Source organism: Falco rusticolus, chromosome 10 (assembly GCF_015220075.1).
Source record: "Falco rusticolus isolate bFalRus1 chromosome 10, bFalRus1.pri, whole genome shotgun sequence".
NCBI lineage: Eukaryota > Metazoa > Chordata > Aves > Falconiformes > Falconidae > Falco > Falco rusticolus.
The window spans coordinates 31,405,005-31,432,925 of NC_051196.1; the positions used below are offsets into that span (position 1 = coordinate 31,405,005).

Sequence of the window (27,921 nt, forward strand, 5' to 3'; positions counted from 1 at the left end):
TAAAAGAACAGGTAGTATGCTTTCAAGTAGAATATCGGTTATTTTTTTCAGCTGTAGGGGATTTTCCTTTGCTAAATAAACTCTTTGGTGATAGGAAAGAAAATGGCAATCCTTCTTCATGTAATAGTGTCAGTGGTGCCAGACATAGATTAATCTGTGAATCCTGTGGTTTTCAGATATGACTTGCTGTGTCACATTGTCATACATAATGTGGACAGGATTTCTCTCAGAAAAAACAAAAGTGAAAGTCCAGAAAACAAAGACATTTATGTACCTTGAGTAGAGTACTAGAAGGCACTCTATAATAATACCCCAATTCAGCAATAAGGAAGGCAGAATAATGGAAATGAGCCATCTGTTGTTGCCAGCAGACTAGCTAAATTGAACAATGGAGGTGTCAGTGACCAAGCTATACACAGACTGCTTGGAAAAAAAGACGTATTCCTGACAGTATAGGACCTGTCCTTGTACAACAGAGGCAGAAAAGGTAGAACAAGTTTGGCTAAATAAGGAGTGAAAATTTTCAGATTGGTAATGAGAGAAAGTGAAGACTTTGGAGATAAGAATGGGAAGATTTCTCCAGGATGGGCTTGTCTGCCCTTCCGCTCTGTTTTCTTTGTATTAACACTGACATTAATGAGACAGATTGGAAATCCTCATCAGGGAGACCTCCTTGTAAGTTAGAGTAATTTGGTTTGCAAGACTTCTTTCATATATTAGGATGTAGGGTTCCCTGGGGAGGTATTACAGTGTCTCATCTTCATCTTCCTCCGTTCTTCATTTTTCTTTTGTTTGCATCCTGCTGTGTAGTTGACTAAGGCTATGAATCAAATTCTGTACTAAGGGTGATATAACTCTTACTGCTGGGGAATTAGTGTGGATTGGGTGACATAGCACAGGAAGAAAAGAAATCTCATTTAGTAAATGTTTCCAATACAAAGAACAAATATTTCAAAAGTACTTAGGTGACTTTGAACCTTCTTCTTTGCCTCAAAATTTACTTTGCACTGAAAGTGAAAGAGTTTGTCTTATGTTTAGTCTCTTCCAGTATGAATATGCGACATGAGGAGTGTGAAATTCAGTATTTCTTTTATGACCGTTTCTGTGGGATCAGAAGGGACAACTGAATGTTAGTTAGACTGAATTTGTGTGTGCTGTAATGCATATCTATAAGCCAGGGTGATCAAATTATAGCCTGTGTATTTGGCTTGTGAGATCACACCACACAAGTTGCTGCCTCTCTCTCTCTCGGGAGAAATGAGGAGCTGCTATTATAGCAGTAAACAAAATCTGCATGAATACTGTGAAAATGTTACTACTAGTAGCAAATAACAGTAGTAGCTTATTAGAAGTGCTGTCAAACAGCTTACAGACCTGAATGATGCATTCTTGATAATTCCACATTGATGGAGAAAATGTCCACATAATTGATGCATGCATTTTGCATATGAAATATGAGCTATCAGAGAGAAAGATTCCATTGTTTGTAGTGAAGTAATTTTAGAATAATTATTTAGCCCATAATTATAGAAGAAGTGAAACATGCTTTAGATTGTCTGCATTGTTACTCAGTAAAATTTGTCTTATTTGAATAGTGATCTCTTTGTAAAATATTTTTCTTGGTTCATTTTTCTTTTTCTAGATCGTAGCAAAGCTGAGATGGATCTGAAAGAGTTGAGTGAGTCAGTCCAACAGCAGACCACTCCTGTGCAACTCATTTCACCAAAACGCCAGATACGTAGTAGGTTCCAGCTGAATCTTGACAAGACAATAGAGAGTTGTAAAGCACAACTTGGTAAGTGTATGTTAGGAATACAGTGGACATCAGAAGGATACACTTGAGAAAATTCTGAATTTGAGTTTAAAAGAAGTTTTCAAATAGTAAAACCTTCAATACTTATGCATTAAAACGAGAGTAGAGGATATTGGAAGTCTTTGAGACAACTGGAACGCACTGAACTAGTTTAATTTAAAATACAGTGAGACCTACCATTTAAATTTTTTGTCAAAAAGCTTTCATCTTTTAATCTGTTTTTGTACCATTTTGATGTAGATAGTATGACAGATTTATAGTCTTTACTATTTGCATTGTTAATTGAAAAATTCAAGAATTGTACCTAACTTGTCAGTTGCACAAATTTCTGTATCCAACCACGCAGGAGCGGAATGCTGTCAGAAGCATTAGCGTTGTCTAGCACTTAATTAAAGACATTCTAGACACTAAAAAAATTAAGAGAGTTTCCTGCAAAACTTACACAGTCTAAAATTGATTCTGGAAACACACTTGTAAGTAACTTTAATCAGGTGAATAGTGTTACTGATTTTAAGGTGGTTTCTCGTGGATAAAAATAATTCCTCTTTGTATTTGCCAGCACTGGGTCCTGAGTTAACAAAACAGCTTGCAGGTAGTGGGGAAAAAAGCAGTGAAAGGAGGGCCGTTGAATGAAATAAAAATATGAACTGGAATATGTGGAAGAGAATTCTTACACATTCTGGTATTGAGATAGGGCACTAAGGGAACTGTTTATAGCTTAAGGGACTGACAGTTAAGATAATGGTATGTATACACTTTGTTCCAGTATATTGAGTATTTTTTCTTGTGATGTCAGTCAGTCTCATGTCAGCATGGAATGTACTTTCCTCCCCACAATTAGGAATAAATGAAATATCTGAAGCTGTTTATACTGCAGTAGAACACAGTGACTCTGAAGATTCTGAAAAATCTGACACCAGTGACAGTGAATATAGCGATGAGGATCAGAAATCAAAGAATGATCAAGATGATGGAGACGACAAAGAAGGTACAAGAAGTGACAAAGAATCATTGAGCTTGAAAAAAAAACCTAAGCCCCCAGCACAGAATGAAGACAAGGAGGAACTTAAAAGCACAAGTCCAGAAGTAGAGAAAATAGATGACCCAGTCAAAGAAAAGGCAATTACAGACACTGAAAAAGAATTTTCTGAAAAGGGAAAAAGTTTACAGCATACAGGAAAAGAAAAGCTGAAAGGTAAAGATGAAACAGACTCTCCAACTGTGCATCTGGGACTGGACTCTGATTCTGAGAGTGAACTTGTCATCGATCTAGGAGATGATCATTGTGGCCGTGAAGGAAGGAAAAGCAAGAAAGAGTCTAAAGAACCTCCTCCAAAACAAGATGGTAGGATGAAATTCTTTCCTTCCTTTTCTCTTCTGTTCTGGAGGGCTGTTATCAAAGACAGAGTTGTTACGTATATTTCTGCATTAAGATAAAAGTATTTGTACTAAAGCAATTTTTAGGAACGATTTTTCATCTTTGTGACTATGAAAAATGTATTTAGTGCCCATTATAGTTCTGGTTTAAATAAAATTATGTTTCACAGAGTTTCCTTTCAGCAGCGTAGAACTCTGAATATCCATAATGTTTGTTCTGTGACAAATGTAGAATTTATTTTGCAATTTTTATGACTTTTAGTTGAATCTTTACATTTTCATAGGCCTTCCAAAACTGCAGGTAATTCTAAGTGAAATTAAAAGTGGATTTCAATATTCCTGTAGAGAGAGACGTATATGAATATATTCTAGACATTATTTGTGTCCTGTCCATGATTCCAAGGCCCCTCCCTGCCTTTGTTCATGGCTATGAGATATTAAAATGCTTTGGTCCAGAAAAGAGACCCGATGCATGCAGATCTGAAGATCTTTGCCCCTTTCCAGAAACCTGTCACTGCAGCAGCCTTCTCTTCCAGACCTTTTTTTTTTTCCTCTGGCCACAGCCTTGGAGGAAACATCCAGTTCCCAAATTGATCTGATAGGTGGAAGTCAACTATAAACTCTGGAAGATTTTCCAATAAACATAGATAAATGTATATTTGGTTATCAGTGCCAGTTCACCTTTGTTTATAATTTTTTAGTATGCTATTTCTTCAGTTACTGTCCAGTCGTTCCTTTTGAGTGAATTTTTGTCCTGAAAGAAACTGGAATGACAGGTGTGAATGGTACCCAGAAACATCCCAACAAATGCTAACTTCACATATATCTTCTGAAGGGGGTCAGGCTGGGTTTTTCTGGGGTTTGCACTTTTTATTGTGTTTTGCTTAACGACTGGTGCTTCTGAATTGCCACCAACTTTACCTAGACTGAAACGAGTTTACTTGTAGAGTATCAATTGCCTTTTGAGGACGATAATTCAAAGTAGGCTGGAAGGTACATACAGCTCTTCCAAAAATCAGGTGGAAAATTATGCATCAGATGTGTTGGTGAAAAGCTGGCGTTACATTTTATGTTTGTTTAGTTGTAGGTAAAACTCCACCTTCCTCCAGTGCAAGCACCCAGTCTCTACCAGAAACTCCAGTACTTACCCGCTCTGCAGCCCAGACTCCACCAGCTGGTGTGACAGCAACTACTAGTGCTTCTTCTACTGTCAGTGCTCCATCCGCAGCCACTGGAAGCCCTGTGAAAAAGCAGAGGCCTCTGCTGCCAAAGGAAACCGCACCTGCTGTGCAGCGTGTAGTGTGGAATTCTTCAAATAAATTCCAGACGTCTTCTCAGAAATGGCACATGCAGAAGGTGCAGAGGCAGCAGCAGCAGAGCCAGCAGTCTCAGTCACAGCAACCTCAGTCCTCTCAAGGGACAAGATACCAGACAAGACAAGCAGTTAAAGGTATACACTTTCTAACTCAATGTGCCTGTGATGCCATAATTCCCCAGTAGTGATCTGTGCTCCAAGGCTGCCCAACCAGGAGTTCTTCCATATAAACAAAATCTCAAAAGTATGGTTCTACTCTGATAAGTGACTTTAAAATACAAGAACTTACTCACCATACCTGCTCTTTCTGGTGTGTATTTAGAGTCATGTCTCCTTATTTTAATGACAAAAAGTTTGTGTGTGTTTCTGTGTAAATATTTTTGCCATTCTTAGCCACCACAGATTTGGGAGAATGAACTGAATTATTTTCTGGATTATATGATAAAATTGTTAAGCATTCCACTTGCATGACTACCACTGTCACCTCAGTATTTACAAACCGGATCCAGTTTTATCTGACAAGAAGCTGATCTGTACAGTTTTTCATAGCGTATACTTTTGCAGCAGTCAAATTACCCAGGCTACATTTTTCTTTGAAATCCCTGTTGCTTAACTCTTAAAAAGACTTTGATGCTAGTTTCATGTGCAAACGACCATGGCGTTTTAGAATGTTTTCACAACTGTTTTCTTACCATCCATTTGCCAGAGGTTTGCTAGTAGTAGGTACATGGTAATATAAGCCCATGCTTCTATTGCTTCACTTCACAGAACAGCAACTTCATGTAAATCTAGATTCATTTGTAATTGCAAGTTAATAAACTGAACTGTTTAACGGGGTGCCTGATGAACAGATATTCTTCATTCTGCTAACACTGCTGGCAAGCCAGTAATTTCATTCAGAAGAAAGTTTCAGGTAATGGGTCATATATAAATGTTTACCAGAGGCACATTTCTCTGGTCCCAGACGGCTTTTGTGACTGACATTTAAGAAGTGTTGAAGAAGCAGTAGCTTTCTACTTGTAGACCGCACAAATGCGACACAGAAATACTGAGTGAGAAAGAAAAATAATTGTGAAACTTGAAGTCTTATTTTTAATAGAATCATACTTTAATATAAGAGCTTAATAATATGGGCTGAACTTTAAATGTTCAGCCTATGTGTGTGTTTTATCAGCATGTTTACTATTAAGCACATCATAGCAATGTTCCTTAAATACTGTATTCTAGAAATACATAAGATGAAAACTATAAAATCTATAGATTTCTCATATACTGAATTGGCATAAACAAAAATACAGTACATAGATAACTGTTATATTTCAGTAATTTCTGTTTTCAGGATATTGACAATGAAGACATCTTTTATAATATGAATCATTAAAAATAGATTGAAGAGTATTGCCTTTATTTTTTTTTTTTAAATATTAAGGTAGATAAGTCATTAGGGATGAAAAATTGAGGGTCTTTTGCATTTTGATTTGTACTCTCAATTTTTAATTACCCACTGTTTAAGATCATTTGAAATATTGACAGAAGATGAGAAAACTTACCCTCTTTGAGTTAACACTGTGAATAAGTTCTTTGCTTTAATGAGTTAATCTAACGTTGCATTTCTTGCTCTGCAGCCAACCAAAGGCTAATGTTGATCTGGATATATGTATATTAAACAATTGCAACACTAATAATAATCAGTAGCATTAAGAACAAAAAAATGGGAATAACACCAGGAAGTATTCTAACTAGGCTTTCTTCAACAACAGCTCACTAAACCGTGTTTCAAAGCAGAAAGAAAAGAAACTCAATGATACGTTTCAAAATGATGGCAAATGAAAATGTCAAAGTCTAACTTACGTTCATATGTATGATGCTAGTTGGGAGTTCTCGGGATTGAGAGGTTAGGAAGCGAACTCCTAGGAAGTGGGATGGAGAAGTCTCAGATGGGAGGAACAGAGAGCTGAGGGAGACTTGTGCATTGGCCAGTCTAAAACAATACGTTTCAAAGAAATATTTGCTTCATTACCTTTAAGCCTTACAATTATGTGCAAGTTCAGTGGCTGAGCACTTTTTAACTAATTGATTAAATGGCACCATTGTATAAATAATGTAAGGCTGTGAAATGGTTAAGTGCACATATTTCAGTTAGACATTAAAGTCAGTAAGTTTGCCAATTGGTTTTCAGAATTGTTTATGTGATTGATCTGCTGTATGTTCTCTTTTCTTAGCTGTGCAGCAAAAAGAGATCACCCAGAGCACTTCCACATCCACTATAACCTTGGTTACAAGTACTCAACCTATTTCTATGGTTACCAGTTCTGGATCTGCAAGTACACTTTCTTCCTCAGTTAATACAGACTTGCCAATTGCAACAGCTTCTGCTGATGTGGCTGCAGATATTGCTAAATACACTAGCAAAGTAAGTTCTTCAGCAGGGTTTTCTTGAAATTTTGATTTTGAAGTGAACTTCCACATTTTTGACATTTCAGATTCTGAAATAACTTTATTTTCAGGTTGCCATATGTTGCAAATTCATTCTGCTAGGTAGGAGCAGCTAGATTTGGTGAGAGCGCAGAGCCGTCTTTTCAGACCTGGCTGAATAGTGCCACTGCCATCCCCAGAGTGCGTGTACAACAGGCTGCAGCTCCCAGACACTTTAGACCCTTCTCATGTTTCCCCTTTGCTGCTTCTTATTTATGTTTCATTGCGTTTTGGACCATTTTCTTTTTTTTCCTAAAGGTGTAGATATCCCTATAGCATCGTATTTACAGTAAACATTAATATTTCTTCATCTGTGTCCAATAATACATATACAAAAATGTACTTTTGTTTTAAAACACTGTATAGATTCATCAGTTGGTAGCTTGTCGTAAGTGTGTATTCATCTATTAAAACTGAAGCTAAGTCGTTAAAGGGAAGATGTGGTGTAATACTTGTATCATAATAGTGTCAGTGAAGGATGGGACAGCAGCTTTTCATCTGCTCTCTTTGATCTTTAAATAAAAATATTAACGTGAATATTGTATAAGGAAATAAAGTTGAGTACCCAGGCATTAAAAAGCATCAGAATTAATCTCAACTGTCAGCTTCCAGTATTCTCACTCAACCATATGGTCTTGGTGGGAATTTTTTGGGGGTTTGTTTTTTTTGTTGCATGGAGTTTTTCCCCCAAACTCATGTGTTTTGTGTTTTGGTTTGGTTTGGTTTTGTGTTTTGTTTTGTTCGTAAATTACATCAATGGCTTTTTATTGGAAAACTAGAAGGTCAAGCAGTTTACCAGTTCAGGACACTTAAAAACCAGAGTCCTGATGAAAAGTGTTATAGTCTTACCTTTTAAATAATTCTCTAAAAGCAGACCCAGATAAATATATTTGAGAGATATAGGGCATTGTTGATAGTAATGTAAGTTCACGTTAGAGTACCTGAAAGGAAGTGAAAGTGGGTATCTCTTCAAAATACATATCAAAGAAATATTTTTTTTTCCATTTTGTCTTTCAGATGATGGATGCCATCAAAGGAACAATGACTGAAATATATAACGATCTTTCAAAAAATACTACTGGAAGTACAATAGCTGAGGTTAGTGTGAGATTAAAAAAAAAACAAACACTGCTTGTGTTTTAACTTTACTATGTAACTATACGTAAAAAGTGTTATATATTGAGACTGTCTAGAGATCCTAATTTCTGTGCTGTTTTAGAAGCAACGGTTAGAGTGGTGGAGAAAAACACTGAAAAAGTACCAGATGGGCTCTATAAGATAAGCAGCAAGCCATAAAGGCCAGATCCTTAAAGCTTCTGTCGAGGATTTAATATTGTGTCACACTGTTTAAAATCAGAAATTAAGTCTTATTTTGAAAATATCTTTTTTTTTTTTTAAATAGGCATTTGTCCAGTTAAGTCTTATTTTGAAACTATCTTTTTTTAAAATAGGCATTTGTCCATTAGAGGAAGACATTTTTAATTTCCTCCTAGTGCAGTAGCTTATTCCACTTACGGGATTATGACCATAATTGTGAATGCTTCTTGAAAATACTTTAATACTTTTTGAATTTGTTACGGAATGCTAGACATTGCTTTTTGTCTCCAAAGATAGCACTTAGTATCTTTTAAGTGTCTCCTTTAAACTTTGAAAAAGCGGATTAAGCAGTGTAAACTAAGCATGAATGTGAACAAATAAAGCTCAGAGTTAAATTTTTTTTAAGTAAAGATTTCTTTGCTTGTTTTAACCAAAACTAGGAAGCCACAATTTTGAGCAATGACATTTGTATTCCTAATCCACACCGAATTAAGAATTTTCTTTCCTAAACCTCATCTAGCTAAAAAGAAAATAAATGCAAACAAAACTGAGGAATAGTTTTTTTATTCCAGTCAGAGAAGTTTGAGACTCAACTAATTTCAGAGGAAGCAAGATCAAGTTCAATAGAAGTGCTTCTTGTTTTCAAACAATCCTGTAACTTTTATGGCAATAAAATAATACATAGAATACTTCAGACTTTGGTTTGGGGTTTACTATGGTCTTGTCCTCATGTTTGTATGAAGGAGCCTTGATGTAAGTTGATGATCAGGTTCTTTGCTTTGGGCATGTTTTTCTGGATAATAATTACATATTATACATTCCACCCAGTTTATTATTACTGTTATGTTTTTGATATTTAGATTCGGCGTTTGAGGATTGAGATAGAAAAACTCCAATGGTTACATCAACAGGAGTTGTCAGAAATGAAGCATAACCTAGGTATGAAAACAGCAGTCCAAAGCAGTGTGTCAGGTTTTGTCCCAAACAGAAAATCCAGATGCTTGCAGTGCGTATTACCCTCATCGTGTGATGCTGCACATTGCCCAAGTGAAAGACAGAAAACCTTGTTCAAATGTGCTGCACTGATGTTAGCGGACACCTTCTGAGTATGTACCCAAAGTTAATCTGCACACACCAAACAACAGGTGTTCAGCCCTCTGAGACAGATCTAGGCTAAAGAGAGCTTTTGATAGCACAGAACAACTCTTGATTTTTATGCATCATTGGATAATCCCTCTTCATGAGATATTTTATGCTGATTATTTCATACCAATTCTCATATGAACCAGATTCTGTTAATACAGCCCCTGGGGGAACCTGCTTCCTCTGCTGTCTTTGTAGATTGTAGCTGACATTTTGGTTCAGATCAGCTGTGGGTGTACAGGGTTGTTTATGTGAAGTGAACAGACAACCTTGGCTCAGTCTTTGTGCCAGACTGTCCGTGAAGTAAAGTCAAAACACTACCTTAAACAGATAAAAGAATATTCCTTCTTGGAGGGGGATTTTAACCTCCACATTCACTCAACCATATGGGCAGGAAATGAAACCATGATTAAAATCTGATTACTCTTAAATGATCTTTTTTTTAATGCACTGAACTGTGGGAAGAGGTTTGCAATTGCGTGATAAAGTCTCCGGTAAGGTACATGCAGCCCAGATGGCCTTAGGACTGTGTAATAGTGTCCTTGTCCACTTTTTGACTTTCTTTTTGCGGGGCACATCTGGAATCAAAGTGAATTAAGGGCTGAGTAACCCCATATTCAGGCTCATGTCTTTCCTTTGTTAGTAACATTTTGCTCTTTCAAATAACGATAGACCAGTTTTTGCACTGCTGCAGTCCAGCTTTCTTCAGAATTACTTGGGTATGGCAACAGTCACAGAACTGAATCTCTAGGTCTGCTCAGAAATAAAAGAAAAATCCTTTAAACCCTCTGTCACCAGTCTCATGCCACTGTTTTAAATAAACACCCTTAATGGTGTGTTGAAAGTATGTCAGCTTGGAACACCTTAATTGTACTTGCCCGCTTTCTTGAAGATTCTGTCAAGCTGTCTGTAATCATGGTCACTCATAGTGACTGAGGTATCGGTTTATAACGGCATGAATCGTGGGTGGCTCTCAGACCAATCGTGAAATAAGGCTCAAATTTACAGCGTTGTTCACGTAGCGATGAGTTTTTACAGCTTTGTCAGTGTCCCTCTCGGAACTTTCATGTTTTTCTTTGTAACGAAACCAAGATACAGTGAACAATCGATGCGTTGTTGTTTATTTATGAGACGAGGAGAACTAGAATTCTCTGTATTTTGTGAATATTGGAGCACAACACAAGTTTGGGCTTGTAAAGGCGAAGTACGTTAGCAGCAGCTGGATCATCGTTCTTGTGGTTATGCTGCACCTGGTACACCTGGATTCTGACCCTTTGTGGGACACCTAGAGCGAAAGTGTTAAACAAATGGAAGGTAACGGTTAAGGGTAAAAAATCATGGTGCCAGAATAAGAGAAGAAGATGGAAGACTTTCATTTGTTGAGTAGGTATGAAACAGGGTTGCCCAAACTGAGGGAATATTTTGATTATTACTTTGAATTTCACATTGCCTTTAAACTCATGAAAATTATTGTTTTGCACCTTGCTGTTGGGGGGTGGAAAATGCAAACCTCATCTTTCTTTGCATTTTGAGTAGAACTAACAATGGCTGAAATGCGTCAGAGCCTGGAACAAGAACGAGATCGTTTGATTGCTGAGGTGAAGAAGCAGCTGGAATTGGAAAAGCAGCAAGCAGTGGATGAAACGAAAAAGAAGCAGTGGTGTGCTAACTGCAAGAAAGAGGCCATTTTTTACTGCTGTTGGAATACTAGCTACTGTGACTATCCATGCCAGCAAGCTCACTGGCCTGAGCATATGAAGTCTTGCACGCAGTCAGGTAATCTTGCTCTCTGGGTTGCCCGTTTCACCGCTGAGGGAGTTACGGTGGGTGGGTGGGACACGCCGTGGCCCAGCGCTCCTCGCTGTGTGGGTGCCGACCTGCCTGTGAAGAGTGACCGTGGACTGGTGCGCGTGAGCAGTGGCTACTTTCTCTTTTTTTCCTGTATTGTAGCTACCGCAACACAGCAAGAAACGGATACTGAAATCAGCACAGAAACATTAAATAAATCATCCCAACCCAGTTCAAGTGTGCAGCCTACGCCCACAGAGACAGCCAGCACCCCTAAGGAAAAGGAAGGTTCAGCTGATAAAAGCAAAGAGTGTGTTACAGTAAGTATCACTGTGGTGGTTTCAAACAAAAACAGTATGTAAGATTCCTCTGAAATGTACCCCTAAATGCTTCCCTGGATCAGCCAGGAATTTATGACCATTTGCGTATTTTAAAGTGTGTGATTTGGGGAGTGAGATAGGGAGTTGTGGTTTTTTTCCTTCATCTTGGCAAAAAAAAAATAAAAAAAAAAATCTCCTTCTCTCCTCTGGGAACACCCTTTCCCCTTCACTCATTCCCAGTAAAACCTTGTGTTGGCTTGACTCATCCTTCCAGCCAAAGGGGACTGGACCTCTTTCTCTCTCTCTCTCCAGGACCCATCAGTGTAGCTTCTGGTCTGGATCTTTCGATACAAGTTGCCTTCTGATAAGCAATACTGACTGCAGCACTTCCAAGCCCTTCTTGCCTGGGGGTTCAGAGGCCAAGCTCAAGACCTGCATTCAAATCAACTTCCTTTCTCCCAACAGACTGCCACTAGGGTACCACAATGTTCCATAACACTGATACAACAATCCACCTGGATCTACAGTTAACGGAGCAGTGTGCAGTTACGAAATCCTCCATAGCATCTACTCTGATAGTATTCAGTAGGCAAGGATGAGCAAATGCTCTAATAAAAGGGACTTAACATTGCATATATAGAAAATGTTTATAGAGAAGATTCTGCTTTATAGGTAGGGCTTGACTATTAGCAATTTCAGCATCGTTTTTCTTCTGCCCTTGCAAGATTTATTAAATGAAAAAAATTTAGGGGGGGGGCTGATCCTTCAAACCCTTACACATGATCCCCCACATCAGTAGGAGCCTTGTTGTATTTTAAAATATTAAAAGCAAACTAATTTTGTAGTATTGTGATTCCAGCATGATGTCTCATCGAGATAGTCCTATAGAATTGGGAAGCATAGTAAACTAGAGAGCTGTGTTCATTTCTTGACACTTTTGCTACTGTCTGGTGTTAGATCTCTGGGCTTGACATGTCATCTAAGGGAGTAACTTGAGAAACAGATTTGGAGAGGGAAAAAGGATGTGCTGTTCCACGTGAATGCTTCGGTGAATTTAGTTAAACTCTGGCTCAGTCGATGTTCATAGGCATTGTTTGTGGCAGCACAGCCTTTGTATTACTGGGGAAATAGGGGACGGGATAAATCAGTTATCTAAAATTTTTGCCAGGGAATATTCCAGTTATACAGTTCTGGAATTGCTTTCACATAGATGTTCTACCTGAAACATCATGCTGTATACATTGATCATGTTCATAATTTGCATTTTGTTATTAACAAAGAAGTAACCTGTGAATTCATTAAGATGCAAATTTTTAACACAAACAAAACATCCAACATAAATTTCATATAACAATAATAATAATAACAACAACTAGGTGGAATTCATGTAAAAGCTGAGACTTCTACTGAGGTTGCCTGTGCTGTCTCTGCAGATAGCAACAGGTGTGACAAGCAACCAGCCTATAAAACTGGTCCAGGTACCGCAGACCACCACCTATATTCCAACTACTCAACCCACAATTGTAAGTACATCATCATCATTTAAAGTCTGCAGTAGTACTGTTCCTGGCATTAAAACTGCTCAGTATTTCTGGGGGGTTGTCTCCGTCTGCTGTGCTATCAAGATATGAATTCACTGGTATAGTCTCAACTTGCAGTGCAAAATGTTGTATTTTGCTGTGCAACATTCCACCGTCTCATTTCATCGTCCATTATTACGAGGATTCAGGAATTGTGTAGCGAAGGCACTGAGGACAGGCTTCCATTATACATTACGATGTTAGTTACTTGTCCGTTTCATGTATATACTTGACCACATCAATGTAAATATATAGAATTCATTTTAAGTATCTTTTAAATATCTTTTTGTCTATGGTATCCTAAAGAGATTTAATTAATTCTGAGCTATGCTTGATATTCCTGTGACATCTCAGTAACTATGAAAGAAAATACGCATTCATCAGTAGTGTATCTCCCATGCAGTCTTGCACATTAGCGTTACGACATGATGAGAAGTAGCACTGGAGTCAGACCTGGGGTTTCCATCAAAGACTTACCCAAGGACACTTGAATGTGTCTCTCACAGAAGATGGGACAGAAGTGAGTTGGATTTTTGTATTTTACGCACCACAACATCCCGTTATTTCAACTGGTTGTGTTCTGCAGTGCTCACTTCAGAGTCAGCACGGCACCCGAGCTGACCTTCTTCTTACCAGAGGAAATGCGCTGACACTGCACTGGTAACTAAAGGGCACGCTCGGTCTCAGCGGTGGGTTCAGCAGAGAAGCCCAGGTGTCGATAACTTCAGTCATAAAATGACCTGAGGCTAGGTAACTTGTAAGAGTAACTATGTACCAGTTTAACAGTGTACCTTAATCGCACCGTGACTGCGAGGCCTGATGTGCTATAGAAGTTTCTCTCTCTCTCTCTCTCTCTCTCCCCCCCCGCCCTCCCCCAGCTGCAGGACACGCGCCTCCGTGAGGGTGTGTATGTCTGGACACATGCACACGTACATACAGTATTGCACAGCCATTCTATTCCACACAAACGTTACTGCTCTTAGTGGGGATCATGACTCTTCACATTCCTAGCGGCTTTTGAACTGTTCATTTTTGTCTCAGCTGAGAGCACTGTGCACCTTGCAGCATTGGCCCTAGGCTGTTTGGACTGAACTCCCCTAACAACAAGGTTTTCTATGTGTTTTAAAATCAAGTCGTGAACATCAAAGACGTTAGGCTTTCTCGTGAGTAGCTGAGAGGTTGTAAGATCGTAAGGTGGTTTTGTGTCACGTTCAGAACAATGGCAGTGAGCTTCCTCGGTTTTCTGTAATACCAAGTGTATTGAGTTATGTAAAGCATAATTGGAACGTCTGAAAGGTTTCAACCTTTATTTGTGCATGTTTAAGACTTTGTACACATTTGCGTTAGTCTTGCACAGCTACAGACACCTCTGTATTCTAATGACTGCACGTGCAATTTAAGTAATTTTAAACCTTAGTGCATGTTTATGTATGCAAACTGTACCTATGTGTAAAACTGGCAGAGGTGGAAAATTTACCTCTCAGGGAATGATCTTAACGCATTTAAGGAGTCTCGCACATTCCATATCCCGACCGCTGTAAGAACTGAAACTTAATTTTTTCATTTGTGTAAGTGTGTGTATTTAAAGGCGACTGTGGCGACCTTGACTTCCCGACCTGTAGTACTAACAGTGACTGACCCAATGGCTCAGTAGGGTTCAGTTTGCACTTTGTGTCCAACTAGGAATTTCTTCCTCTGAACAACTTCCAGCGTATCTTCTGGGTACCATTTCACTGAACCTCTATACACATCTGAAATCATTACAAAATGGCAGTAGTCTTGAATTTATTTAGCAAATTGAGTCCATGTTTGGTTTTTATTCTTTCTGCAGTTACAATAATGTAAAAATATGAACTCATCGTCTTTGCATTCCAGGGAATGGAATGAGTAGGCTTCTGGAAGGCACAGACTTTGTCACAAAGGAGCTGATAAACACTCTAGGCTGTAATCCATCTCCGTAGGGATACTCGCAGTCTTTGTTGAACACCGTTAAGGCGCTAATGTGGTTTCTTAAAACAGTGTGGGGAAGCACTGGGCTTCAGTGAGCTTGTATTTCTTCTTCCGTGCTCTCTTTGGAATGTCACACTCCCATCAGGGGGAAGATCTGTGCATCCCTTTCAGGTTCCTCAAAATCTCCCTCCCTGTTCCTTCCACCAACTATTGTGAACTGACACGGATGCATTTGTTCGGTCACCAGTCGTGCATCGCTGGAATTGTATCAAAACGTATTTGCCGTTTGTACGGTACAGACGTCTCTAGACTTTCTCACATTTTTGGAGGAAGGTTAAGATACAGACTTAAGGTTCAATAAATCTTTTTCCAGATCTTCCAGAGTGATGTGACCTTGACCAGATTGTTTAACATTCTCGTGCCTTTGTCTCTGCATCTGTAGAATCAATTTACCACCTTTAGAGATGTCCTGAAACTTCATTTGTCGAGATTTATAAATCATGATCTGTATGATGGAAGTGAAAAGTTTATTCTATATTAATATTTTTACAGGGTGTATAAGACAGTTCCCAGTAATGCTGATGTTTTATTGATTTGTGCAAAAGTTACCTTAAGTACTTTTTTTTTTTTGTTCCAGTGGATGTTCTTTGCTCTCTTTTGTGTAGATGGAATGCATGGGGGAGTTCCTTTTGGGGAAGAAGATTTAAGTAATGTGTAACAAGAATATACTTATAAACAAGGGTATTTTTGTACTCCAGTTTGATTTGTCAAAACTTTTTCAAATGACAGAGGATTTTCGTAGCCCTTTTTCTGCTTCCCACGTATGAGTTTGGGGAATATACGTAACTGGGTGTAACTATGAGAACCTAACTCTCCAAGCACAGACAGAGTGCGTACAGTACCTATAGGACCACCTGTCCCTGTAATTGTAAGGCAGTAGTAATAATACAGACAGACTCTTGGCTATAGGAGGCTAATACACTACTTCCTACCCTGGAATGAGGTAAAACTGCGGTAATAAAGGTATTAATTCTTGCACAAAATTGGAACTTGTTCTGGATTTTCCCTGGAAAATAAATCTCTATTTCTGTGGTCATATTTATGTGACCTTTAACATAACAATATGTTTCTCTTGATTTTAATCCACAGACCATTCCTGTAGTGGTAAGTCCTTCTGCTGGGACAGTGGCAATGAGAACTGGAGTTCAGTATGTTCAGACCACAATGCCAGTCCAAGTACGAAGAGTCTAACTGCTAACAAGAAGTCCATACAATTGTTGGAATAAATAAATCTAATAGAAATGTGAAAAATAAACACAGTTCTTTGGATTAACCTCAAAGGTTCAGACTTTAGCTTTGTATATGTGTACAAAGCATTAACTACACTACATTAATGTAAAGCATTAGCGCTGGCTTAGAAAAGCTGAGGACAGGTAAGATCCATATTAAATCTATGCTTCTTTTGTAAATAATGTACAATTGTGGATGTCATTAAAGTTAGAGTACCATCTCCTTTTTATATTTGTATTGACTTTTAACTTATAAAGAGCGTTTGAAGTTGGAAAAGGAAGGTTTAATATCACAAGCTAACACTGAAAACTGGTCTTGGGGAAACTGCAGTTAAGCATCAAGTAATACAATCATGAGAATCTGAACAACTCGATTTGCATTTGGATTGAAAACAATTTCTGCACTTTGAAACTCTTGTAGAATTTCTTTGAGCAACCGAGCGATGAAGGGTATCTTTATTCAGTTAATCGTATTAGGCAAATTGCGACATTTCCAATCTGTGGACCTGAAATACATAAAAGACATTGTTTTTTACTATGACCAGACTGTTAAAATTTATATTGTTTACAGGTTAAAATTAAGTTAAAATCTCATTGAGTCTAATACCGGAAAAGTCAGACAGTGTAGTACCAGCTGGTTGTAGCACATTTGTGATCGTTGATATCAAAGATTGAGAAAAGTAGAGTTTGTTCCTATGCTTCACAGTTCAGGTTTCTGGTTTTTTTAAATCCTCCAAAAGGACTTTGAACAAGAACTAGGTGTGAAGAGAATCATGGATCGGGAAACGTGGGCAAAGGACTTCTGATGCTGGGCCAGAGCATGTATTATTTATATGATGGAATTTATGTTTTTATGTAAGCATGAAACAGTACAGTATGAGAGAAAGTAACCCATGAAAATGCTGTCTGTTACACTTATACTGTAGTACCATTTTGTATGTTGTGTAAAACGAAAGCATTGAACAAAGCAAAGGTGATGTATGTATATGAGAAAATTAATTGTATGATATCATTCCAGTACATTCTGTTGTACATTTTAGTCATGTTAATTTCTCCCATTGTTTATAAAAGAATGCGGTTTGTACAGTCTCCAGCTAGTACCCATATTAGAGGGAAGAAAGTATTAGAAGAAAAAAAGCGGAACAGAATATTCGTGAATTGCAGTTGTGTCAAAAATAGCCTAGCTGGCCTTATTTGTGAAGCATAATTGCTTTTAGCATATGGAAGTATTTTTTCACATTTTCTTTGTATAAAATTTGTATTAAACTTAAATATCTTTTTTGACAATTGTGTTTCTTTGTGACTAAGACAGCTGACACACACGATATGCTTTGGGTTTCTCCAATTTTTCAAGAAACTTCACAATTTTTTTATTAAACTGTTTTAGAAAAATGTTCTGTGTTCCTGGATTTCCAGTTTCGTTTCAGTCTGGATGAATGTTCATTTCCGCACAGTCTCCAGATCATCGATAATTTCACTTCTGTTGGGGTCTTCTGTCGCAGAGGTGCGGGACCTTTGCATCCGAGCCTGAATCCCAGTCAGATCTGAGAAAAAAGCAAGCCATGCTGGCGGTCTGTAAATGAGTCGTTTCTGTGTAAAACTCGGTAGTGTTTGTTCTCTCTTGGTTGTAACGGCAGCGAAGGTCCGCTGCTTGTGCGGCATGGACTCACTGGTTGGACTGGGGCTGGACTGGCGTGTTTGTAGGTTAGAGGTGGCGGCTTTCATGCCAGGCAAGGCTGCTGTGTGTGCCTTAATGAGCTGTTAGAAGAGGCGGGGAGCTAATGCAGTCGCTCATGTAGCATCTCCCCAGGAGTACTGTCTTAGAGCGCCCGCTCCTGCAGTTACCTTGCTGCGTGCGTTTGTAAAGCAGCTAGTGTCAGTGTTCCCAGTAGGCGCAGAGCGGGAAAGCTGGAAATGATCTGGCCTTCACCATGTCACCTGGGTGCTGGTGTCTCCAACAGAAGCTCTTGCGTTAGGAGGAAAAGGAAAGATGAACTTTATCTTTTAGCCCTTAACAAGAATTGTTACAGGAAGCCATGCCGCTTTCTGATGCCTGTTTCAGCATGTGGGGTTTTTTTTCTTTTAATGGACATTTTTTTTCTATGAAAGGGTTGTTTTCTTTCCTCATGTGAGTATGTGACCAAATCCTAGTAAAGATTATATAAATGTAAAATAGTAACTGCCAACAGGAGCTACCAGGTCAAGATCCAACATGTCATCTTGGATACTCTGGTGGCTAGTTTTTCCATGTTTCAGCTCGCTCACTGAAGTTCATTGGTTTTCCTGAAAACTGTTTTGCATTAACTGAAGTGAAGGTCACACCTCTGCCTTGGGTGCTGTTGGAGGAGATGACGCGGATGCGGTAACTATTTAAAAGATAGGCTGCAGCTTTATTGAATGTGTGATCGAGGACCCTGACCAGGCGTAAGCTGTATCCACTGCTCGTGTCTAGAGCATCCCTCTGCCCTGTGTGGTGTATCCCTTGCGCATTTCAGAACAAAGGTTGAGAACAGTTCCCGTGCCGGGTCTGGGATTTTTCCCTCTCGCTGGTGGTGAAGGTTCAGCAGCTCTGGTACCCAACTCGGTCCTGGGGGGAGGTCTGAGTCTGGGTGGCTGCCCCTGCCTCGCTGGCTGCGAAGGGCGAGGGCAGTCAGGTGTTGATGGGGGCCGGGGCGGGAGTAAACTCTAAGTAATAAAAAGCCTTTCTGGCCGTATACCGTCCTGGGAAAACTTGTTTTCCCCCTTTAGCTACAGGCCCCAGTGTCCCTCAGGTTTGCCAGCCTGTTACAACCTACTGAAAGACGGGTTTTGGGGACAGCTCTGGTTCCCCCACACACTCTGGTTTTGGGGACAAAACTGATTTGTCTTGGAGTCTGGGCTTAGAAATGTGTGTATTGTTACTGCTTTCATTGCCACCTGGGCCCGCAGTCTGGAAGGAGGGGAGACTTGCTGGTGCTCCCTGTCTGGGCCAGTCCGCTCCGAAGCGTTGTCGAGCGGTGGCAGCGTTTGCCCAGCTTCAGCCTCACCTCGGCGAGGAGCTAACGCTGCTCCAGGCGCTCGGGGTTTCAGCCCCCAACCGGGAGCTCACCATGGTGAGGTGTCGTCAGAGAAGCCTGATGGTGGCTCAAGGACGTGAGGGACAGACAGGTGGACGGTGCCATACATGTTCAAACTGGGCTTTGCAGGCTGGCTCCCAGCGCGGGGCTTCAGGACTCGCCATCAGCGCTGCCGTCACCTTCTTGTGCTGCTGTCACCTTGTGTGCTGCTGCTTGCTGAGTGGGCTCTCCAGTGCTTCAGCCATGGAGATCCAGGCGGTTAAATCGCAGAGGAAATGGAACAGCCAAGAAGAACGCTGCCTGGCCGCAGCCGCAGGCTCCCAAGTTTCTCATCCTGATGTGCCACCACGTGGTGCCGTGTCCGTTCGGAGCGGGCGCTGCCAGGTCCTGCTGGCCACGCTCAGCCCAGCCCGCTGGATGCCGGCATCGCGTCCTTTGCCTGGGGGTGGGTGCATGGGACCAGAGCCCCTCTGAGGGGGGGGCTGCCCTTTGTGAGTCACAGAGGCTGGGTTTTAAAACTATTGTGCAGCTGGAACCGAAGGCATTTTAGAAATGAGATTATTTCTCTTCCCTTGTAAAAAATAATTTTTATAGAAAATACCACTCCTGAGCACCTGCCCAGCGTTAGCTGTGCTGCGCCTGCCTTATCTGTCCAGTTGTGTCCCTCAGGAAAATGGCTGAATGCCAAGAACTCGGTGGTGGTTACCCGCTCGCTGCTCCCCAGGTGGGGGTGGCTGGGACTCCGGGGTCTTGAAACAGCCTCACAAACCAGGATTCTGGTGAGGAAGATGGGACTTGGTGCTCCCACTCTGCGGGGCCGGCTGCCCTCGGCTGGTGGGACGGGAAACCCGCATGGAAATCTCCCTGTGGGAAGTGGGTGAAATGGCACCATTACTACGGGTTCCTCCATCCCCAATGGTAACGTGTATTTTTGCAGTATTTTTTTTTTTTTGTAGTTTTGTGGTTATTTGACAAAATACGCTGTTGTTGCATCTGAGCTATTCAAAGCTGGGCACGGGCAAAGTGGTGTTTTTGTCAAAGCTGTTTCAGAAACGCTTCAGCTGCAGGTCCTGGTTCAACAGGATGGCTGCAAGTGTGAAGGCAAGAGCCCCAAGGAGATCCCCTCTCAGTGCCTGTCATCTCAGTGGCTTTTTCTGTTTGTGACGAGCTGCGTTTACTTTGTGTTGCACCCCACGACTTACTGGAAGTGGTAAGTGACAGCAGATGGCTGGAGACACCCTAAGGATAAGACTTGGTGGAGGGAGGAGTATTTTGTGTTGGTCCTTCACCTGAAGAGGATGCGGGGAAGAGCAGGCGCCTGGTGCGGATCAGTCCCTGCGAAGGTCGGAGGTGGGCTCTGGCAAAAGGAGCACGTTATGCGGGTGCAGCGCGGCGGGTCACGCGGGACAGGCTCAGGGGAGGTAGATCTGAATTCTGCTCTCGGTGAGCTAGGAACCATCCCGAGCTGTGAGCCGGGCCAAGGCACAGGCAGAACTGGAGCTGGCTGCTGAGCAAGAGGCAGTCTTAGGAAAAGGAGCAACAGTGACTCCATTGAATCCCTCTCGGAGGCAGCGCCTGCAGCGCCTAGAGGCGGGAAGAGCAATCCTGCCCAGGAAGGCTGTCTCTGATCCCTGGCTGCTGGGAGAATTCCTTGACTCCCGATTCCCAGTGATGGCACGGGTCATGAATCCCTCTTAATTTCTGAATGGTCATTGTTGTGGTTGCAAGTTTTCCAGCAAGCGTGTTGTTTCTTTTGTTACTTCTCATTTTAAGTGTTCGGTAAGCTCCCTGTTCTCAGGATAAGAGGCCTTCACAGCGGACTTTGCCGTTGCCGTTTGCTCATCTTTCAACAATGTAGGTAGCCAAAACTCAGGAAAAACAAAGAATCTGCACGCTTTGTTCTACTCACACTTTACATATTGAAATAAATGGTACACTTGTTATCAAATTTGGTCTTTTAAAAATAAATTATGACCTTATTTAGAATCCTGGCATGCAAGAAAACCTTGGGTGAAAAGTGGAAGAGAGAGGATACTGTCAAATACGGCAAATTTTTGCACAGTGCCTTGAAAGTCTGTTGAGTGTTACTGGAGCTGAAGCGAATTAAAACTTCAGGGATAAAACCTTGGCTCTGATGAAACCCACAGCATATTACTTAAGAGCAACTGCAGCAAGTGAGGAAGGTCCTTACCCGAGAGATGACAGAGAAACACCAGAAGAGAAGGAAAAGGTAACAGCGACACGAAATACTCCTAGGAAAAGCGGGAGGAATCGCTCTGGCCCTTAGAACATTTCTTGGGACGACAGGCCCCGGCGCGTGTGTAGGAAGGGATTTCTCTCTGTGGGACTCAGTGTTTCAGCTCCCTGCACCACTGTCAGCACTTGGGGTGCTCCTGGCAGTAAATCCCGCTGCACGCTTCGTAAACTGGCATCTGAAACTCCATCCTTTCTAAAAACCACGTAACAAGTGAACTACTGCCTTAATTTCATAATAATGATGCAAGGATGAACTAGGTCAGATTTTTTTTCCCATCTGAGAAATTCTTGGCCCAAATAGGCAATGTGCATTATCCAGATTTTTCATTCATTTTCTAAGACATTACTGAAAATGCAAGCAGTAAATACGCTGTATGTCTGCATTAGCCTGGAAAGTACCTTTAATGTGCTCTAAAATACTTTAAAAGCAGTTTGCAGCATGCGTCTCTGCTTTTCACTGAACTCCAACTTCTATTAAAAAAGACAAAATACTCGGTCTGCCTTGCACTTCTGGGGGAAAAACCCCACAAACACCCCCAAATTAGCAGCTGCTTCTGAGAAAAACCAGAATGTGGTTTCTTCCCTTGATGCAGCCCCGCCACATCAATGGGGGAGGCTTTTGCGTTTCCGATGGTGCTGATCCGGACAGACCGAGCTGGAGGCGGCGCAGGCGGCTGTGGGAGCCGGGCACGAGCCTGCTGCTGCTGCTCCCATCTGCAGGTGTCACCTCGGCCCCAGCCGCTCCGGGGGTGCTGACCCAAGCCGGGGGAAGGCATACACACGCCCCGGTAACCCTCAGCTTTGCTGTTTGGTGATATACCTACTGTCTGCTTCAAAAGTACTTGATTTTTCACGCTTCTGGAAGAGGGTCCGATGTGGCTCATCTGCTCTGGGGCAGCGGAACAAGAAGGAACATTCTGAAGGGTCCGCAGGACACCACTGAAGGGCAGACTGTTACCGCTTCCAGTGTTCACATCTTACGTACCTGATTTTTCAGAAATAAAGTGCCTACGATGTCTGGGGCCCACGCGCACCCTGAATGCCGGGACTCTGCTTCCTTTACAAAAGATCACAAAAGCTGTTAAGATTATGGCACGGAAAGGACCTGAACATGGGATTATGGGAAGGTCAGCCATCAGTAGCGGCTAGTTATAAAAGGTTGGTCTCTTTTACTCTGCAACATTGTATTCCTATTAGTTACCTACAAAGAAATGGCAGAACAAAGGATACTCTTGCAAATGTGACCAATGTCATGTCTGTACACATGGTGGTGGGGTTTGTTTATTGTTTGGGAAAGTATTTTGGTCCTCTAAGTGTCAGAAAGGAGCTGTGACAGCAGCTACTGTGCCCTCATGCTTACAGTCCCGTTCAAGAGTTCAACCTGTATTCTCTCACCAGCTGCATCTTTCACGTCCCCTTTCCTATTTCAGATACAAGAAGTCTGTATCAGAGGTTCAGACATGGACTAACATACGAAACACTTTTTCACAGAACAGATTTTGGTATCAGCTATACACTGTGATCATGGCACTAACATGACTTGCTTGGTTTGTTCACCTCAGCAGCAGCTGTACTGTAACTTACTTGGGAACCTTGTCACACCTCTACAACTACCCGACACGACGCCGTAGCGACGTGGGGGTCGGTGTCTTCTCCCAGGTAACAGCAACAGGGTGAGGAAATGGCCTCAAGTTGCACCAGGGGAGGTTTAGGTTGGATATTGGGGAAAAACGTCTTCACGGGAAGGGCGGTCAAGCACTGGGCCAGGCTGCCCACGGGGGTGGTGGTGTCACCATCCCTGGAGGCGTTTACAAGACGTGTCGCTGTGGCACCTGGGGACATGGGTTAGCGGTGGGCTTGGCAGTGCTGGGGTAATTGTGGGACTCGATGATCCCAAAGGTCTTTTCCAACCTAAACGAGTGTGTGCATGTGTTTCCAGGCTTTTCGTATGTTCCTAGGTAAAAAGCTGTTACAAATCCTCTCTTCCAGCCATCACAGATTCTCTGGAACAGTAAATCCTGACACCTGCTGCGGTGAGAGATGAACACATGCCACAAGGACGAACACCTGCCTGACAAACAAGTGCTCCTAATGCTGGTGTACACCACTCTCATCAGCTGTGTTACCTGTGGGTAAGTAAAAATCATTAGCTGGGAGAAATACAGAGAAATTGCTTACAGCAATGGTGCGTGGAGCACGAGCAGGCACTAACAGACAGCAGGCCCAAAGCTCTGGTAAGAACTTTGGAGACAGAAACGAGAGAGCCTGAGAATCTTTAAATGCATTCAGAAAGCAAAATCTAAGAAGCTTTAGGGGGGAAAAGTCAGTACTGAGATAACTGAATTAAGGCAGGTGTTAAATTTGGAATTCAAGGAAGAGCAATTAGCTGACTGACAGGGTGTGAAAAGCTGAAGTTGTGCTTTCTTAGGAGACTGCCATCCCTGGCATCTGCTCCTCTTTCAAAGGTTTTATTTACCTTTAAGGTGTGCTTATCTTGCAAGCATCAGTCAATTCTCCCATTGAGTTTGATTTCCTTGGCTTGTGACAGAACTTCCTATTTGTGACAGTCTTACTGCTGGAAAACCTTGAGGGAAAAATTCTGCTAGATGTGCTTCTTGGCAGGCCCTGAGACAAGGAACACCTCTGCTAGCAAAATCACGTTTTGTTTTGTCTTGTACTCGGCCCACAGAGCAGCTCCTTGCAAATGCCTCCAGAGCATGTACTTAAAGGATGTTCTGGTCATGCCTGCTGCTGACAAGTACAGCTAACGTGTTTTACAGCTGCTGCGTGGCTCATGCCTTTTGAGCTAAAGACAGATCAGATTTCCTGTTTTAGTTTGGCAGAATATCCCCTCAGATCTCACAGTGAATCTGCTTCCTGAGGTGAATGTTTCTAGACAGAAGGAGCATCACTCAGGCTTGTGTAGTGCTTGTGTCACACTGTACCTTGTGTAACCCTTACTTGTTTGATCCTGATTCGCACACGATAGAGAAGGGGATTGTATTACTTGCTGCATCTCTCTAACACCTTGTTCCAGTCACGCTCTGATCCTTCTGAGGTTATTTGGTGCCACAGCAAGCAAGAACGAGCAGTTTTGAAAGTGACTTAAGAGATTCATCCAGGCCCAGAGAACTGAAATATTTTGACAGCAAGAATTAACGGGCCAGCTCAGCAGAAATCCTAAAGCTGAAACTTCCTCGTAGATGCATTTATTTAGATAAAAAGAAATATGCACAGCTGCAGTATTTGCTTGCCCTTTATCTTCCTTTGTCGGACAAGTTAGGTGTGCGAGCACCCACGTTCTCTCCCAGCGGACACAGTCACCGACGATTGTCAAACGACGGACAGACCAGCTGGCTACAGGCTCCGTTCCCACCGGAGGGGCTCTGTTCAGAGTCGGCCTAGGCAGACCCCACCTTGAAGCAGGGAGTATGTATTCTACATATACCTCTAGATCCAAGAGCAGCTGGAGAGAAGAGCAGGCAGGTAATCTAGTCCCCCAAAATGTAAACATGTTTTTATTTAATGCCTTTCACTCATCACAAGGTACTTTTTCCCCACCCCCAACCCCCAAAACCAAGATGGCAGCATAAGGCACCGTGTAGACACATGCACAGTCCACATACCATCTATGTAAGATTTAAAAACACAGCTATAGTTCTTACCAACAGTACCATGTGTCCTTGTTATTAATGTACACAATATGATTCTCCCCAGAGTTTGTTCTGGAGAAATGAACTATTAATTTAGAATGATAAGACTTTCCCCACCCACCCCACCCCAAAAAGCCAGATTAAAAACACAGGTACAGAGCTTAATACCAGAGTAATGAGATTAGTTCATAAATTAAAAAAATACATAAAAAAAACCCCAACCCAACAGTTTCACTCTTGTTTTCAGAAGGTCCCGTGTGATGTACTGTGCAGAGGCTCCTTACTATGTCCTCTTCCCCCTTCAAAAGCAAGAAAACTGACAAGTAGACCCAAGGCTTCTTGTGTTTGTCACTGACGGCAAACAGGCAGTTACAGCTCTACGCATCCGGCTTAACCATGTAACTGCAGGATCCCCAGCGAGTTATCTGAAGGCTTTTCCTCTGTCCAAAGGAAGAAGGACTTGATACAATGTTCTTTGGCTGCAAGTTCTTAAAGGCTTCCACTGAAAGGGTTCTCCTTCAAAAAAAAGAAAAACTGCAGTTGCTGTGGGATTTTTTTACTAAGAAAATGTTGAGGAATAGGTGGAATCGATGTAATAGTTTGAGTGAAGCCCTCACAGTGCTAAGATGTTGGGGTCTGCTACAAATATTCAAGTTCCAAGGCGTGCCGAAGAGCTTCCAGGTCAGCGTGACAAGAGATTCTCCAGAATGGCATGTTGTGCTAGAGTGAAACCAAGAGAGGGTATTTTTTGGTTTTTGTTTAATACTGAGATCAAAACAACTTTCTTAGTTTGTGCCCTCAGGAACAGAGCTTTGTACTTGGGCCACCAGCTTGTCACGGTGTCACAGGTAAGGAGGCTCATCTTAGAGAGGAAGGAAGGGAGTGGGAAGTGTCTATTTGCTGGAATGTTTCTCCTCTGCAGAGAGGAAGACAGATCCTCCACGATTTAGGAGTGTCCTGCTTCAGGGATAATGGAGGATGTAGGCTGGCTTTCTGAATGTACTAGCTACTAAACTTCACTCTCCTATTGTGGTTTTTTTTTCATGGATCAATTAGGACCGTTTCTAGAATTGCAGTATTTTTAGAAACAATTTTAGGCAAACATCGCTAGTGAAAGCTGTTGTCGGTGCTACACAGTCAAGCAAACGATATAAAAGGAGGTTATTAAAAATTATAAAAATGTAAACAAAAGAATGAAATACCACATAGTGTCAAAATGCTTTCTAACAATCCCAAGTTAACTGGAACAGCAGGTCACGCTTTATTTTCTGTAAATGTTGGAACTGGTATCACTGCTCAGATCCATTATTCATTTAGCTTAACACTACTACCTCAGGCTGTTTTATAAACCTGTCGCACCTTTCTGTCCCCAAAAAACTTTCGTAATTCCTGTTTTTGAGGGATTACTTTAGATTCTTTCTCCTGCTTCCCTGTTTTAAAATTTATATTTACTACGATAAATTTGAAGACACATGTACAAATGTCCAAATTTGAACCAGCAAGTTCCACTTGAAATCTTGGCATCTGAACAAAATCTAGAAAAGGCAAGTACCTGTGACCTGCTATATCTTCTTTATAATATTCTGATTAATCTCTTGAAAATTGTGAATATACTGTAGGAAAACAAGACTTGCATCTGGAAGGGGACAAAGCATCGACTTTTTCAAGCGCTGTGAAACAAGTGTAGTTCAACTACCCAGGGGACCTGAGATGGAAACCAATCTGGCAAGGTACAAACAGTGCTCTGAACATAGTTCTGTGATCACTAGCAGTAGCTATGAGACCTGTGGTTGCTTGCAAAGAGATAACCTCAAAATAATTGTAACTTGCTTTTAGATGTTACAATACGATTTTTCTTGGTATGTTCTGGTAAGCCTGGGGTTTGAGCTGGATTTGTTTCTTCTCCAAAACAGCTAAAGCAGTTTTATTTTAGATAAAAGGGCACAGCTCATGCCTGCACTTAGATTTTGTAACAACATTTGTGATTGTGATTTTCTTAGCTTCCTCCCAAAATACTGGCCTCTGTACAGTAACAAACATAGGAAGCCTTAACGGACAGAGCTTACTCCCCTTCTAGCATAGGAATAACATTTCTGAGTATTTTATCACTGTAAAGAATTCAACCGGATAAATAGCTTAGACAAAACTTTACATAATGCGTAATTCCTAGAGAGATGATTCTAATGAAGGGAGATGTTCCTTTTCCAAGTCTGTAAGAAAACCCTCCAGTGGATCCACATGTTTATTTTACAGAGTGTCTATTTACACTCTTCTACTGTTTAAATACAGCTCAAGCTTCCCTCTGGTATGTATGACACCTACCAGTAAACAAATGTTTCCTTCAAGCTATTTATCAGTGTGTGTAGAGACAGCAAGCAAACACAGACATCTGAAGTGACTGGAACTCACTGCTCTGCAATTTCACTTTAAGGGGAAAAGTTATTTCCTTATCCTTCCCCCTCCCCTAGTTGTTATTAAACCCCTTCCATTAAATTATCTATTTTTCTTTCTTAAATGAGAACAAGACCTGGCCTCTCAGCCACTCCTGTTGTTCAGCATGTACAGATCTATCACTCAGCAGACAGGTGA

At 41.3% G+C, this 27,921-nt stretch overlaps 2 protein-coding genes across 12 annotated transcripts in view; one reads left to right on the forward strand and one right to left on the reverse strand.

Annotated features, from left to right (window-relative positions):
• Window positions 1-17,654, forward strand: part of ZMYND8 (zinc finger MYND-type containing 8) — a 75,163-nt gene extending 57,509 nt beyond the window's left edge. For 8 of the 11 annotated variants that reach the window (XM_037401555.1, XM_037401554.1, XM_037401561.1 and 5 more), the window contains 9 exons: window positions 1,643-1,795; window positions 2,655-3,158; window positions 4,272-4,640; window positions 6,728-6,918; window positions 7,998-8,078; window positions 9,158-9,236; window positions 10,977-11,216; window positions 11,391-11,548; window positions 16,228-17,654. In XM_037401555.1, the coding sequence (XP_037257452.1) occupies window positions 1,643-1,795; window positions 2,655-3,158; window positions 4,272-4,640; window positions 6,728-6,918; window positions 7,998-8,078; window positions 9,158-9,236; window positions 10,977-11,216; window positions 11,391-11,548; window positions 16,228-16,329 (1,877 nt within the window). In that variant the 3' untranslated portion in view covers window positions 16,330-17,654. Of the gene's footprint in view, window positions 1-1,642; window positions 1,796-2,654; window positions 3,159-4,271; window positions 4,641-6,727; window positions 6,919-7,997; window positions 8,079-9,157; window positions 9,237-10,976; window positions 11,217-11,390; window positions 11,549-11,860 lie in introns of all 11 variants that reach the window. The other 3 variants (XR_005106396.1, XM_037401564.1, XM_037401563.1) reach the window with 3 other exon arrangements.
• Window positions 17,655-25,169: 7,515 nt separating this feature from the next.
• EYA2 (EYA transcriptional coactivator and phosphatase 2) overlaps window positions 25,170-27,921 on the reverse strand; it is an 87,911-nt gene continuing 85,159 nt past the window's right edge. Inside the window, 1 exon segment of the mRNA XM_037402869.1 lies at window positions 25,170-26,052. Within this exon segment, the coding sequence (XP_037258766.1) occupies window positions 25,972-26,052 (81 nt within the window). The 3' untranslated portion in view covers window positions 25,170-25,971.